General features: G+C 40.3%; 1 protein-coding gene across 6 annotated transcripts in view; it reads right to left on the bottom strand.

Moving 5' to 3' along the window:
• Window positions 1-17067, bottom strand: part of LMO3 (LIM domain only 3) — a 59807-nt gene that overhangs the window by 40627 nt on the left and 2113 nt on the right. For 2 of the 6 annotated variants that reach the window (XM_084880408.1, XM_084880406.1), the window contains exons 2-3: window positions 15095-15161; window positions 9813-10026 (exon numbers count right to left, since the gene is read on the bottom strand). In XM_084880408.1, the coding sequence (XP_084736534.1) occupies window positions 9813-10018 (206 nt within the window). In that variant the 5' untranslated portion in view covers window positions 10019-10026; window positions 15095-15161. Of the gene's footprint in view, window positions 1-9812; window positions 10027-12123; window positions 12147-13791; window positions 14080-15094; window positions 15162-15864; window positions 16159-17067 lie in introns of those variants that run through there. The other 4 variants (XM_084880407.1, XM_084880404.1, XM_084880405.1 and 1 more) reach the window with 4 other exon arrangements.

The following is a 17067-nucleotide window of genomic DNA, read 5'->3' as shown; positions in this document are numbered from 1 at the left end:
CACAGATGCTCAAGTCTCTTAAAATGACATTGAACAACGCAAACAGTAGGCCTTTGCATCCACAAATTCCCAACCACCATGGACTGAAATTACTGCTCTTAATCCTTAACTGGTTAAAGCTACAGATGCAAAATCAGCAGATATGAAGGGCCGACTGTATTACCATGTCCTTACAGGACATTTAGAAAAGTTTAGGGACATTCTAGCCAGTAAAAGTAACAGGGGGATACCATAGGAACACACAGTGGCTGCTCTCACCCACTCGAACCACGTTAGCATTCTTGATGTTCCTCAAACACATCAGACAAGCTCCTATCCCAGGCCTTTGTACTGGCTGTTCCCTGTGCCCAGATGGTCCTTCCTAGACAACCTCAGGGCTAGCTCCTTCAGGTCTTTGTTCAAGCTACCACCTCAACAAGGCTGTCCCTGTGTACCCTATTTAGTTTTCAAATTCTTCTCTTTACATTCCTGCCTTTCCCTCTCTCTCCCCCTCTTTCTCTCTCTCCTTTTCCCTTTCTCTCTCTCTCTCTCTCTCTCTCTCTCTCTCTCTCTCTCTCCTCTCTCTCTTACACACACACACACACACACACACACACACACACACACACACCCATGCAGATACAAACACACACACACACACGTCAGTACAAATTCTGCAAACCTCTTATACTGCTCTATTTTTCCTGTAGTGTTTATCATCTCCTAATGTACTCAGTAATTATTTTGTTGATAATCTGCTTCCCTTAACTAGAATATAAGCTCTAATGGGGAGGATGTATTTCTGTGTTTTATTCAGTGCAGTATCCAGGGCTTTGCTAGCTGACTAAATGGTTCCATTTTAAAACTGTTACAGAGATAGCAAAACATGTGATCATAAATATAAACAGCAAACAGTACTCACTCATCAAGGACGCTCTGTGCAAGGAAGGGATTCTTGTCGCTTAGAGTATATAGAATAATATTTTTTGAATGGGAAAATGGGGCCCAAGAATGCTAAGCATTTTGCAAGGGATGTTAATTGTGCCGCTGTTGGCAGTTTAGCAATATCTGTGATAAGAGACGAAACAATGCAAACAGTTTGAAAGTTACAGAGCTCACTCTATCTTACTCTGTATCTAAAATATAACTATAAAGCTTGAAGTTCAGCCTTTATAATAGGACTATTGGCTTACAAAAAGGAATTTTACAGAGCTTAAGTTTTACTTATTACTTAGGATCTCCATTCTTAATTTTTTTCTACTATCTCTTGAATATAACCCTTTTCTCATTTTCTAAATTAGTTCCATAGGACATAATCAGACTAAAGCTCTTATTTATTTGTTTCCTAGTTATTTCAAAGCAATTGTGACTACATCAGCTGTAGAAAATAGGTCAAATAACTTGTCTTTAAATTCTTCCCAGATTTCCCAGACTGACTCCTTAATTCTTTACATGTAAAATGTTAATAATTTCATATGTATATATTATATAAAATCAATTAGAAATATAATATTCTACATTCATTATTCATAGGAATAAAGCACTGGCATTCAAGTATTTGTTAAATGACTAAATGGTTTCATTTCTAAACTGTTAGAGAGATAGCTAATCGTGTGGTCATAAATACCAACACCAAGAATACCCCCTCATCAAGGACATGCTGGGGAAGGAAGGGATTCTTATAGCTCAGAACATTTCTCATTTTTCCCTAATAAATGGTCACAGAAAATACTAGTTTATGAATTTCAAGGCAATTCAATAAGTTATAATTTTTTTTTTATATCATCCAAAACACAAATGGCCCATCCCTCAGTGACTATTTACATGCAATACTTACAGGCTTTACAATTACGTTCATAGAACTGTGGAATTTCTCACCTGGAAAATACAAATCAACCTGCCCATTGAAACTAATACTCATAGTGTTAGAAGTTATGCTTGCTTTTTCCATTCACCTCTCCCCTTGCTTCCCCCAACCACCCAAGCAAAGGAACAAGTACTGGTCACTCATCTTATGCAGTCTAACATGAGCTGTTGGTCAGAATATATTTTTATTGAGCAGTTGATAAACACAAAATAATCACCAGGCTCGATGCCATCGGGTATTTTAAAGTGTGACAGTTTTGACTCTGCTGTTTTGGGGGAATTGGAAGCAATCTATCAAAGGACATATTACTTAAGGGGTTTCAAAATCTTTCAAAAACGAGAAAAAGAATAAAATAATTTCAAAAAACCGTATGTATCTCTGTTAGAATTGCTATTAAGAGAAATGGTATTGTTCTAAAAGTTTTAGAAAATCAGAATCAACTAGCAAAGTCAAAAAGTTGTTATTTTCCTTTGAAGTTGCCTGTTGGGATCTGATGGCATAAATGAGATGGGAATTTATTTTTGTTCCGTGATAATAAGATTACTATTAAATGTTGGCATTAGCACACTTTACGAAGTTCCCTGCCTCCTTACTAGTCCTTGTCATATGTGATATTTTTGTTTATGAAAATGGTTTTTCTGCTTTTATTAATAGGATGGATTTAATGTAGACGATGCGTTACTGCATTAGGAATAACAATTTTACTTAAATATGGCTTTGGTATACTCCTCTGCAAATAATCTTTGAATTCCTAAGAGTCTTTTATTTTCCCAGTAGCACAGTTGGAGAGTTTTTAATATTAAATTGAATCATAACAACACATGCTGGTTAGAGTCTAACTTAATATATTCAACTTAATGTTAATTTCCCAATTTCAAATCAGAAATCTGACTATTATTTATCTCAAGAGTAATTTTTCTTGAAACCAGTGAAGTCCACAGCTAGAGCTTTTTGCATTTACCCAAAACTAACATGATGGAAGAAAAGAATTCAGCAAAAGACTTAGAATCTTCACATAACTCCAAAATAATATTGTTGAGGAGAGAAAGGCCCATCAGGAAGTTTTGGTAACACAAGGCAAAAAGTAAAAATGGCATAGTGAACACACAGGTGACTGGTGTGTGTAGTCTGTTAATATAAAACATATGTTTGATGAATACAATAAAGGAGTAGGCTTGGGTTTTAAATCCTTTAGAGGAAAGTTATCCATAAATATCAATGATAAGGGGCCAGGAAACTTTAATAGGCCAAAAAATTGTTTTAAAGTAAGAAATGAAAATCTAACTGCCAAATTATATTTCTTATAAATACCCTGAAAAGAGAAATTTGTGGATAATCATGAAACAAAGTTATGTAACGATGATAAAAAGAAAAACAGAGCAGACAAGAACAAACTCCACAGAAGCTGAGAAAAACAGAATGGGGTGATAAATACCACAGGGGATTAAATTTAGGCATACTGTAGTATCATAAAACTTGTCTGCCTCTGGGACAGGTGAGCACCCTGTAAAAACAAGTCAGTGTTATATTTAGAGTACTAAGAAATTAGCTGGCACCAAATATCTGGATTTTACAAGCTTCAAGGCCTACAAACTATAGTTATCTGATAAAAGTCAATTATGACAAAAGTTAATATTCATTCTAAGGTCACATAGATTCTAATATCTGTATCACAGCTTGCACATATACACCTACAACACTTTAAATGCATAACATTGGGAGATTACACATATCACTTATTCAAACCAATTTAGAAAATCAAAACAAAAGAAAAAAGTGTTTAAAAAAAGACATGGCTGCTGTCAATGCTGTTTTAAAATATATCTGGTCAGTTGAATACAGCAATGCTGTTTTACTTTTATTTCCCTTGTTTTCAAGATCTTGTCCTACATTTACAATTCACATATTTCAACATTTATTGATAAACGTGAGAAATGTTAGGTAATCTTTTCTAAAGATAGAACGAGGTTGCGGGTAATGACTTTGAATAATAGGAGACATTCTCGTAGGAGATGGAAAATATTTTCAAGCCAAACACCAAAATAGGATTTCAGTGCCTCACAGTGTAATGAAGGAAAACATAATAGTCATTTAGGTTGGCTCAGTTCTTCTTTTAGGCTATATAACTTTTATGTGAGGCAGAAAACTGAACTAACATAATACATTTCTACAAGGCATGGATTCATCAAAACCATTTCCAAAATTACTCCTTTCAGCATATTTTAAAAATGAAGTTCCTTAATAAATTACGTGTATGCGGTCAAAACACAGCATTAAAATTTATTATTAGTCACTTAATGGAAGTTAATGGTGAATTTATAAATGAAGTGCTGGCTTACTTTGATATACTCTAAGAGCAACCAAAAATAGATATTCTTTTCCAGAGTTCTATGTATTTATAAAGTGCAAAATAAGCAATTTTAGCAATTCTCAAATGTAGGTCTTCCAGATGCATTTAATCCTAAGTATACTTGTAGAAACAGAATATTTTTCTGCTAAGTCAGGTATGTCTAACTTATCCATCTTGTGTGTAAAAACTATCCTGACTGAAGTATTCCATGCTTTATAAAAAGATAAAAAACGGTAAAGATATAGAAATAGTGTGGAGTATTTTTGTATTTTTAATAGTCTTGTCTGGGGAGGGGGTGGCTTTGTTAGTGAAAATATCTAAAGTCTGTCAAGCAAAAAGCCACAAAACTAAAAGAACTAGATTAAATAATCACTCGCTGAAAATGGATGACTCATGGTTTTAAAGACAGAATGTTATTGGATACAAATTTAGAAATAATAAATTCTCTGTGCAGATGAAATATTTCTTAAAAGTTTATTGAAAAGCAGTTGACACTGAGAAAGTCTGAGAATCCACCAATTTTTTTTCAAAAGAGAGGGCTCCTTCCAAAAGTATTTTACAAAACAAAATTGTCACTCCTGATTTGTAATAGTCCATGAATGGTATAGAGTTAAATTGTTTAAAAATTAAATTTAATAACGTTTTATGATAATAAACAGAAAAATGGACTTAAAATTTCAACTTTTTATAAAGCTATAAATAAAGATAATTTGCAAGGAATATAACAGTGTTTTATTTAACAGACCATAGAATCTGATACATTCTCATATGTCAAAATATTTCATAATACTAAGATTAGCTTAGACATTTAAATATGGTAAAAGTTATGACTATAATAAAGTGTTAGAAAACCTTCAATGAAGCTTATAGAGAAGAAAAAGGTTATTTGGGAGAAGTTTTACTCCATATAAAAGCTTAAAGTTTCAGAATTTAAAATAAAAGTTATTTTTCAAATAACAATAATTCACTGCTTTCCGAGGAAGATATTTTCAACTGCCTACTATTAAAAAACACAACAATGAAGCAAAAAAGGAGAGAACGCTTTATTCAACATTTAAAAATTGTGAAGTAACTTGTCATATAAAATAATATTAATAACATATTAATATTTTCTTTTAAAGCCTTAATTACGTACTAATACTAATCGAACCTTATGTAAAAATTTAGAGGCACCAGGGTTGATCTGTGTGAAATAAAGCGATAGCTAGATTAATGTTTTATGCGGCCATTGCTTTTCATGTTCTATTTTAAAGTTGCTCTATCGTTATATCAAGGCATTAATTTGTAGTAAGCACAGCAACTTGGAACCGTTTTTTTGTTAATTGGCAACTCTGATGGAGCAAGAAGCATCACTCTTTCTCAGTAGTAGTTTCGTTTTAAAGAAATCATCCCCACATATAAAAGTAGAAAATTGCATTCAAATTTATATAAGACATTTTCAGCTTCTCATATGGGAAGAGCTGTCAGTAGTTTCTATGGCATATAGCACAGCAAAGAGTTTTGAATATATTCTCTGGTAAGACACTTTTCATAGAGGTACAAGATATAGGCTATATGGACTTAATGCTTAAAATATACCACAAGTAAGAAGTTTTAAGCTTAAGCAAAAACACACCAGAAATTACTCCAAAACTTGAATTGTAGATTCTGATATCCTTTACTGCCTCCAAGTTGAAAAATATTTTGCTATTTCTCCTGGTTCTGACTTCATGTCACTTGCCACAAAACCTTAATTCTAAAACTCTGGTTATACATTAACTATTTCATTCACATTTTCCAAACTGAAATAAAGATGATAGTGTGGCAATGATTAGAGTCCTATAAATAACATTACTAAATCTTTGCTAATTTTCATACATACTGTAATTGTTAGTCTACTTTAGGCAATCTATTAATTTTAAGCTCTATTTCAAAGTACAAAGATGCTTCCATGCTAAATAGTCCTAAGTTCATCTCTTCATAATATAAAATTCTAAATGTATTGGATATATTTTTAACAGATACCTTTCTACATCTTGACATATAAAGATTGATGGACAGATTGACTTCATAGTTTAAGTCAGAGAGAGTGTTAATAGAGGAAGTTTTTGAATGTCAATCCTTCTGTTCCGTTAGGTAATGAATGAAAGCAGAGGACAATCCTACAAACTGTCAAATTCTTTAATCAAATTCATGCATTTACTATTCTAACGAAGAATAAAATACACTCTACCAGCCCTGTTATGGAAAGTGAACTATTCAGATTCGAAACTCAGCACATAAAACTGTAAGATATTTTCTTTTTCTTAAATACATTAATTGTGCCACAAGGAGAAAAAATATCTGAGAGGAATCAAATTTATCACAATCATAGTTTTGATAACTCATAAGAAAATACCTTGTGATTTAAATTTGTGTATTCATTACTTAAAGAACTTGTAAAAACAGGTCATCACTATCATTGCTCCAAGCAATGCAAAATAAAACATTAGAACTTCAGGAATAATTGTTCAGAATTAAAAAATTTTTGTTTAGGTTGTGTGTGTTTTTTTTTCAAAGAAGTTATTAGGAAGTTAAATACAATTGTCAAAAATAGGTCACTCTTTTATAGATATGGAAAAAAATTCTTTAGACCAGGATAATGCCTATAACAAATATTAGTGCAGGTAACCATTTTTTAAAATAATGTTCTTATTTAGATGCCCAGTGACTGAGACAGAGAAATACAGACCTGTAAGTTTTTTTTATGGCCTGTTTGATGCTTCAAAAAAATTATGTAATATCCAAAGACCAAAAGCAAAACTGAGCCATTTTAATAGGATTTAAATGGTTAAGCACTGGTTATGGAAAATTCAGATAGGAAATATGCAGAACCAGAAGGGAAATAGCCACAGAATGCTACTTGTTCACTGGTCATATTGCAGATTTTGTATAATTGTTAAATGATTAGATAGTAACAATTTTAGGTATGTCTCCCTTTTTTAGTTCGTTATTTCATCTATTACCTAAAAGCATGCCTTTCACACAGCAGGCATTCAACGAACATTTTGGATGACTATTTATACACATTCAAAGAAATTAATTTGTAAATAATATTAGCTTGATTGTATTTGCCCATCTCACATACGGAATCAGACCATTTTAATGTGCCAGAGACATTGAACATCCACACAATATCACTGAGCTACGTGCTTTCCACATAAAACTAAATACCACATCTGTGGCATAATCTATAATACATAACGCAGTGTTTTTACTCACATACCAATTTCTGATTTTACTTCTACAATTTTCAAGTGTTGATGAATTACTAGCTGCCAAAGAAGTCACGTTATATAAAACAAACCTTCAGTTTAAATAAGGGATAAGCTTGCTGTTAACAATTTAGTTTGAAATATTAACAACCTTTGGGCTGTTAACATAACAACTAGCCATTAATGTGGTAATGACCAATTTAAGAGGAAATTGTACTCTGAGAAATGAATATATTGGCAATCAGGACCAGGTTTTATATCTGAGAGAGTATGAATGTCTAAAAATAAGTTAACAAGCATTAAAAGTTTAAGCCTATCAGAAATTAACTAAACATTATATTACAAAGAGCAACAATACGAACTCATCTGAAAATTTTCTTCAACAAAACACGTACTTGAGATATCAAAGCAATTGAACATATTTTATTACCATAAAGATGAATAAGTCCAAGGTTACTTCCTCGCTATTATATGGACAACTGCAAAATGGCTTCACTAAAGACTCAAAGATTTCACTGGCAAATTTATATTTTTGACTTAAAAATTCTAGGTATTTTCAAAGATTTTCTTTAAATTTAACTTAATTCTGTCTTTACTACATATTAGGACACCTTAATCTTGCCAGACTCTATAAAACTACATGTTTTGTAATTGTTGCCACTGGAGACACTTCAGTTATAAACAAAAGTAAAAGTCAAAAAGATTAAAAAACTCATGACGTATTGGTTAGTAATGATAAAACGAAACTAGGAAGCAATGTTAAGTCATTAAAAACAAAATAAATGCTCTAGGTAGAAACAAGGTTCTAATTCACAATGAGTGGAGGGCAAATTTTTATTTCAAAAAGAAAAGTTCAACGACTGCAGAGAATTCATGCAGTAAGTTGATTCTGGTTAGTAGTCCCACCACAATGAAGGAAACCCTGGTATAGTTACTTCCCACCCTAGCTGGCTTGGCTCCGCAGATAGAGGATAGAGCATTGGCCTGCGAACTGGAGGGTCTCAGGTTCGATTCCGGTCAAGGGCACATGCCCAGGCTGTGGGCTCAATTCCCAGTAGGGGACTTGCATGAGACAGAGGATCCATGATTCTCTCTCATCATGGATGTTTCTCTCTCTCTCTCCCTCTTCCTTCCTCTCTGAAATCAATAAAAACATATTTTAAAAAAAGAGTCACTTCCCACTGTTGGCACCTTGCATGTATTTTAAGTAAGATAACACAGAGAAGGAGTAACAAGTGGTCATAGTCTGGACTCTGGAGGCTGTCAGATGAGGCAGTCCTAAGAAGGGAAAGACTAGAATGTCAAAAACAGCACCGCATTCACCCTCTTGTAACTATTATTCAACAAATAGTAATTTTTTATATACCAAAGATTAAATCGGACTGAAAAATAACTGAATTCTACAGCAAGAAGCACTAAATTTCCTAGAAAGCGCCTCTCCAAATAACTAAGATGGCTAAGGAGTCACCACCGATTGATAAATTTGTGTCATAAAGGGGAACAATTAAAAATAAGTCTCTTAACGTTAGACTAGGAACATGACTGATCATATCAAATATGAAAACCCAAAGGATGCCATATATCATTTCTCTAATTTGATTGATCCTCCTTTATTAATATAAGTAATGGGCAGCCGAACCAAGTCACCGAGGTCCCTGGGAAGCGAAAGAATCTCTCTTTAAATAGAAGTCCATGTGTTGAGCACTAACTGCTGGGAAACAAGTTTAGTCAGCGCCATGGCTTCCTAAGCAAGAACATCTGTCGGATCCTGAAACTGTCCAGATGTTTTCAGTGAGGACAGTGGCTGTCATTTCCCCGTAAGGGTGGCAGTGGTTACTTTGCTAATTTCCATGCAGCCACTGGCCAGTCTGAGGCTGTTCACGCCCAGTGATCTCTTGTGCTGGCCTCATGGAATCGGGGGAAAGATGTATTCACACTTTGGGAAAGTTTTCCAAATTGGCTAATCAATATCCCAATAAATACCAGCTGAGAATTTCAAACACATTTTCCTCTGACAATTCTGAAACAGAAAGAGAGCTGCATGTTTTGTGTTCCGCTTGGCCCACCTTGTCACTGACAGTCTAATAAACAACAACAAAAAGCATATGCTGATTTCTACCGAATACGTCCTTGACATGAACATGACAATATAGGAGCAACCAGGCCAGCCAAATCGAAACCCTTCCGATAGCGTGTTTTGTTGGCCACTGTTTAAGCAATAATTTGCTTCAATAGGCACCTGGCAACATTCTGAAGGCTGACAGGTTAACATCTCTCAGGACTAGAGGCTGGTACGAAGGAGGGGAAACACACCGAAGCACACGCTGGCAGAAGGACGTTAAAAGGAATCCAGGCGTCGCTGGTGGGCAAGGGCAAGTCCTACCTCAGATAGTCTCTGCGGCAGAGGATGAGATTGGCCTTCGTGTACAGGGTGGAGCCCACTTCTCCCAACCGGCAGTCGCAGCAGGCGCACTTCAGGCAGTCCTCATGCCAGTACTTGTCCAGGGCCTTCAGAAGGTAGCGGTCCTTGATCTTTCGGTTGCAGCCAGCACAACCTTTCGGCTTGGTGTCTGGCTGGACTGAGAGCATTTGTATACCTAAAAGGAGACAGAAACCAAAGAGGGAGCTGGGACGACCAGACAGAGCCAAAGGACATTGGAAGACCTCAAACAAGGTACCTATTTCAGAGTGCCTCCGGTAAGGAGTGTGAGACTCTCCTTGTTTAGGACTGTCCTAAAATCAAACTATATTCTGGATGCAGGAAAGATGCTTGTAGTTAAGTACATGATACAATCACCCCAAAAGTTCACCAATCCTATATTACCTGTTTACATCCAAATGCTTCCCTCTGTGCCATTGGTATTTCAAAGTATTCATTATGTTAAAATTAAAAAAAAAAAAAGAAAGTATACTCTCAAGCATCATTTGGTGCCTGTATTAATGGCAGGTTACCTAACTATATACAACCAGATACTCTTATATAAAACTGAAGTATAGGATTACGTAATTTATTACCATTTGCATGCACTTATTTATAGAAGAAGAAAACAACAGAAGGCAAAGTCTGAATATTCATAATACACACACACACACACACACACATATATATAATTACACATACATAGATAAATGTAATATGTACAGTGCATATATTACATAATGCTATCCTAGACATAGGGACATTTCTATATTTTCAAAATGTATTTCCATCATAAACAAGGAGTCTAGCTGGGTCTTACAACGTGGCCAAAATTTGAAAAAAAATATTCGCCTGAGTTTCTTCTTTCCTAACACCCAGCTTTAAAAACAACAACCCTGGACCGACTATTCACAGCTTCGTATTTATTAAACAATTCCACTTCAAGCCTCACAGGCATCCACCGATTCCAAAGTCCCTCATTTTACAAACTAGGATACGGAGGCCTGAGAGAGGGTAAGGTCCTGGCTCAAAGCTGAACAACAGTTAAACACTCTACTGGGTGGCCTTCCCACAGTCTAGCAATGCCATCGCTCTATCCAGCTTCCTCTCCTAGGCAGAAAGTTCTAAACTTGGACACAGAAAGGTACAAAACACCCAATGTGCATGCACTTTTGAAACAGTGTCAAGAAAAGAAATGCCAAGCTCTGGCCTTGAACATTTCCTGTGTGCTTCCTTCCTCCAAAAGAGTGAAACCTTCCTCCGTTCCCTCTGATGCCTTGCGATGAAGACTTCACCTCTATTACCTTCACTGTGTTTTGTTTTGTTTTGTTTTTTCTTTAATCACACCAATAAGAAACATCGGGGCACAGTCTCCACGCAGATGGATGACTTTCCTGGCTACAAATACGACATGAGCTGCACATGATACTGTTAGGACGTTGAACTTCCATTAGAAAATAACTTCTCTGGTGAGAGGACTGGAGCAGGCAATGGCTCGGAAGAAAGCAGCGTGGCTGTTCTTTCTGCGTGATAGGCGTAGCCGTGGTCTCCGGAGCTGCAAACCAGCAGCTGGCTTTGAACAGAAGAGCAGGTGGTATTCCTATAGCCTGCTTTCTGCCCCTTTTCTTTGAAGGAGCTGAGGGGCTAGTGTAGATTAATCATAACCCTTGATAGCTCACTCTCTAGAACTTCTAACAAATGAAGTTTCTTTGATCAGAACGAGTTACTGTCTTCTAGCAAGGTTCCACAAGGATTCAATCCCATTAATTATAGTACAGATCTCACCCTACTGCCTCTTAATCATGCACCTAAGGGGAGGGAGAAATTTTGATTTACTAAGTGATACTCTGGATTTCATTACGGAAAACATCTAGAGATAGATTATGAGTGGCTATTCTCATTATCCAGTTTAAGGCAATTATTTTTTTTTTTTTATGTCACAAAGCTACATTTATTTTGTAAAAAAAAAAAAAAAAATCCTTCTTAGTGGTAGCTGAGCTGTATTTCTGAGTTGTGTGTTACTACCATCCACCCTGGAAGGTCAGCTCTCTTTATTCAAAATGCTTTGCCACCAAGACAGAGAATACCAACATTTGGCACAGGCAACGCCGCCCTGCTTGTCTCCACAAAATGTTTTTGTTGTGCTGACATTTTAATTTAGCACTCAGAGGCCAATTAATATTTGAAACTCTTGCATTCTGTTTGGCCTTGGGGCGGAAAAGGAGTTTGATATTTTACATCCGTCCCGGAGCCTTCTTGGAGAGACCATCCTCACCTTTCTCTGGAAAGGGAAATCTTTTCAATACCATGCAACTTCACCAGCTGCAGAAAGAGAACCATTTAGCAGTCGCCACTTTGCCAGGAACCTAAAAAGGCACCAGGCAGTCAGCAACCTGCCCCTCGCTAGCCAGAGCGCAGGTCTGGGTAGAGTTACGTGTCTGGGGCTGAGAAACACTGCCCAAGTTGCTCTGAGCACATCAGGGCTCCTAACTAGTTTAAGATTGGCATGGAAATTGTTCTGAGGGAAATTCTTATTGCCTCTGAGACCCTGCCATTCTGAGTTATTTGACAGTTTAAGGGAAATCATAATTTCTTTTTTTTTTAAAGACATAAATAATAGCCTGTGCAGTGTGGTGTGCAGAAATAAGTAGAACCATTTCATTTAAACTCTGGTGAGCTTTTAATTGCCCGGATTGCATTGTGAGGCGGCCTAACGGTTGATTGCCTCCATTATGTTCCCTTGTTCTGTGCCATTCATCCGAGCAGTCTCAGCTTCAGTAGTTAACACAACAAAGTAACCACAACTCCACAACACACAGGGGTTTAGAGAGAAAAAAAAAATAATCATAAGAAAAGATTTGCAGCACTTAGGCACCGTCTTTTATATTTTTGGACTAACTACACATGCTGAATGGGAAACATTTTGTCCCCATCAGAAGATTCACAGGGAACAATTTGGGAAAAGGAATTGGGAGAGGGAATACATAAAGGGGGTTGGCAGAGATGAGGTGCCTCGGGAAGATGCTAAAACGGGAATGCGGGTTCTGCAGCTGGGAGCAGTGACACAGATTAAAAGAATTTGGCCAACACAGCCATTCGATTGCCAAGAGGTACCAAACAAAAGATTGTCTCTTCTCCTGCCCATCTTCCTCCTCTCCCAGCCCCCAGTCCCGACTCTGGAGGACCAGATTGGGCCTAAAAGCTTGTTTCTCTCTGTTCACTGGCCCAGAGCATCCCTACAGGCTGCAGCCCCCTAAGGGACAACAATGCAAATAGATGTCCCCAGATCTCAGGCACTGGAGCTGCTTAACTCTGTTCTGCCCCTTCCACTGGCAACCCACACCCCCCTCTCCCCGTCTCTCCACCACCCCTCCCCTTTTTGAGCAATGGAGCTGGGAACCAATTTGATTCCCTTTTTCTCCAATGCAGCTGCAAGGCTCAGAGATACTGACATTTTTCCACTCTTATCAGTTTAATTACAGTTACCATGGCAGCAAAGTGCTAGTGCTTGGCAAAGGCCAACAAGAGATTTGCAAGACTGAGTTCAATTTTGATGCAGCTCACATGCAAAATAAAAAAAATAAATAAAAAAAAGAAACATACACACACACACACACACACACACACACACACACACACACTCTAACAAAGAATCCCTTTGCGGAGTTCTGCTCCGGCCTTTTGTGGTGGTGTCTGCACCCACACGGGGACCATGTGCAAAGAATGTAGCAGTATTTGTTGCAACAACCGCCCCCCCCCTCTCCCCGCCAGATTAATTGGTTTAAGCAGCCGTCTTTCAAAAGCAGTTACAACAATAATATTTTGGATCTTTTAGACACACACACACACACACACAGCAGCGGAAGGGCAGGGAGGCTTGGAGCCAGCCAAGAGCGCAGAGCGAGCGCCGGCAGAGCGCATCCGTGGTGGTAGGCAACCTTACCAAAACTTTTCTCCTTTTTCTGCATGAGTTGCTCTAGGCGTGTCCGAGTTGCGGAGGCTTCGCATGGGAGCTCCGAAGCCCAAAGAGAGGGTCTCCTGAGTGAGCTGGAGGGTGGACTCCGGGAGCAGCCCGCACCGCTGGGAGGACCGGCTATTGTGCGGCCACTTTGGGAGCCGGGCTGCGCGGCGGGGGTGGGGGAAGGGACGAGCCCCTCGCGGGGCGGCAGGCGGGTGCGGAGGGATGGGCAGGCGGGTGCGGAGGGATGGAGGGACGGCGAGTGACAAAGCCACATGCTTCCCGCACGCTGCCCGCCCGTCATCCCCAAATCCCAGCGGCCCCTTGCAGCTCCGCGGTAACAAATGGATTTGATTAAACTGTCACATGCAGCGTGAGCATAGCATAGCATGTTCAATATGAAAAAAGATCGTAAATCCGAGTTGCATTTCATAACAGCTATCTGGGAAGTGCCCCCACCCTCGCCTTCTACCACCACCCCCCCCCAAAAAAAAATGTGCTGCAGCGGTTTGAATCTGGCCCTAGGAGGACACAGGCACCTGAGTCCAGGGTCTCTCTCTCACTTCTCCCGGACCACCCCCTCCTGCCCGAATAGCCACTTTGTCCCCTCGTCGGAACCACGCAGTGTTAAGGCAGAGTGGGGAGAGGGAGAGGGGTCAGCGTGAGCCCAAAGGCTGTTATTTCAACTCTTTGCGGGGAGGGGTGGGGGTTCATGAATTCCAGCAAGTCCAGAGAAGAGGGCTCCCGAACCCCGTCTGGGACCCCATCCCTCGCCTAACGGGCCTGGACCGGAGCGAAGGGGTCCTCATGCCAACCCCCCTGCCCCTGTGTCCCCGGGAGCCCGGGGCTGGGCAGGCTGCGGTTCGGCAGTGAACTTTGACTGTGATCCACTCGAGTGGGACTCGAGACTCTCCGCGCCGCAGCCCCTCTCCCTCCTCTGCATCCGCCTCTTCCGCGCCTGCCTCTCCCGTCTCATCATAAAAATAATGAAGCCTCGTACGGGTTAAGCAAAACCGCCTCGGCAGAGCTGCAAGCCCGAGCAGAAAAGTTGCAGTTGCGGGAGCCGCCAGGCTGCAGCTCCAGTTTATGCCTCATTAGGAGGCTCGGGGAAGGAGAGAGAGAAAAGAAGAAGAAAAAAATACCCACATCCGCACACGCACGCGCACCCGCAGGCACACGCACGCACACACACACACACACACACACACACACACACACACACACACTCACCCCGCAAACAAGCCGCCGCCGCCGCCGCCCGTGTGGACACAGCAGCGGCCGCACTTACCTTCTCAATTAAGCGATGCAGGGGGAGGCGGTTCAGAAAGCACAGTGGCTGCTTTGTAGCGCTTCTCCTTGGGAAAGGTCAAAAAGAAGCATTGTTTGGAAAAAAAAAAAAAAAAAAAAAAGGAGAGAGAGGGGGGAGGAGGGAATCTATTTTTTTTTTAAGTTTAAAATAATGAGGTCCTCCAGGATCCGCCGGGGAAGGGTGTTGATCGCATCTGAGCCACAGGTGTCCTCCTTTTGAGGCAGCTGCCGTCCGAGGCTGAGGCTGTCTCCTCTCTCTCCTCTCTCTCTCTCTCCTCCGTCCTGGCTCCAGACAACTTACCCCGGCAGCGGCAGCGGCGCGCAGGGAGCCGGGCTGGAGGCAGCCGGGGCTCTCAGCTGCGAAATGCAATCCCTTCCCGGCCAGACAGCACGCAGCCCGAGAAAAGGTCACCCCGTTATTACGGAGCCCAGGCAGCTCTTGTCAAGACCGCAGAGAAGCAGCTCCCTTCCGATTTAAGACTATTTACCTCTCGCCCCCACCCCTCCCCTCTCTCCCTCTCCCTCTCCCTCCCTCTCTCTCTCGCTGGCTCCCTCTGCTCTCTCTTGCTCGCTCGCTGGCTCTCCTTCGTGCCTGCTCTGCAGCTCAGTCAAGTACAGCCGCCCTCGGAAAGTGCAAAAAAGCAGCCACCGCGAGACAGATCGGGCTTTGTTGCTAATTTCCCAGGGTGAGAATTTACAAGCCTGCCAGGGCAGCCGGCGCGACCGCATGCATATGCTACTCACAAACACTGCCCCCCCCCCCCCCCCCCCCCCGACCCCGCGCACAAAAAGTGACCTCCGGAAGGACCCTGCCTCCTGGACCCGAGCAAAAGAAGTCCTGCGAAGGAGCTCCCAGGATGAGAGCGGGGATCCTAAAATAACCCGGGCGTTCTGGAGTGGTAGGTGGGCACACATGGAAAGCAAACTATCCTAAGAGCCCTATCGGAAGCCGCCAAGGATGGGAGTTGATAAAAGCCAGGGGATCCCACTGCTACCAGAAGCCACTTGGAGAGCACGCACCCCTCCCTCTCTCCCCTTGCATCCGTTTCTGGGGGAGGCTGCGGGGCCCGGGCTCTGACTCCCATGCATGAACTCTCTGAAGTCGCTGCTCCCTCCGCAGGCAGGTCTGCCACACGAGGGGACCCAGCAGCTGCCACACTCCGCTTCCTCTCTAACTGGGATGGCCCCAGAGCCAGGCTGAACTTGCTTCCCACTGACCAATACTCACACCCTCCACCCCCCTTAAACACTTCCTGCAACTACTTGAATTTCTTACAATTTAAAACGTACATTGCCGGGATGAAAAACACCCAAGGACACCCATAGACATGCTTTCATGACTAACTTGGCCAAAGAGCCACTGAGGGTCTTCAGAAGCTTATTTTCCAGGCCTGGTCAGATTTTTTTTTTCTTCTTCTTCTCCCCAACCTTTTCTCCGCTTAACTTTACATCTGTAAGGGCCATTAGGAGCTTTAAAGTCTCTCTCTCTCTCTCTCTCTCTCTCTCTCTCTCTCTCTCTCTCTCTCTCTCTCTCTTAGTTTTTAAAATGGAAAGTCATCATCTCCTTTTGGCCTCTCTCTGCTATCTTAGCACCCTCCCCAGATTCTCCAAAGGCCGGTCAAAGGTCAAGCTTAAAAATAGTCCAGATTTGAATGACCCTGGCTGACATGTTTCAAAGGCCAAGAAAGATGCCTTTTGTTGAACTCCAAAAAAAACTTTTTTTTTTTTAATTCTCAGCAGTTTTAACCTAGTTCTAGTTGTAAAAAATAAATAAATAATAAATAAGTAAGTAAATAAATAAGACAGCCCTTCCCCCATGAATACTCAGGCTAGAATTATGCTTCTCTTCATATAGAATAATGGTTACAACATTGATAACTCATTTTTATCCCTCCTCCTTTTTTTTTTATAAGCCCCATCATAATATAGTAGGTAGTTTACTTTCCTCTCCCT

The sequence above is a fragment of the Pipistrellus hanaki genome, assembly GCF_964339955.1.
Source record: "Pipistrellus hanaki genome assembly, chromosome: 3".
Taxonomy (NCBI): domain Eukaryota; kingdom Metazoa; phylum Chordata; class Mammalia; order Chiroptera; family Vespertilionidae; genus Pipistrellus; species Pipistrellus hanaki.
This window is presented reverse-complemented; position numbering and strand designations above follow the sequence as displayed.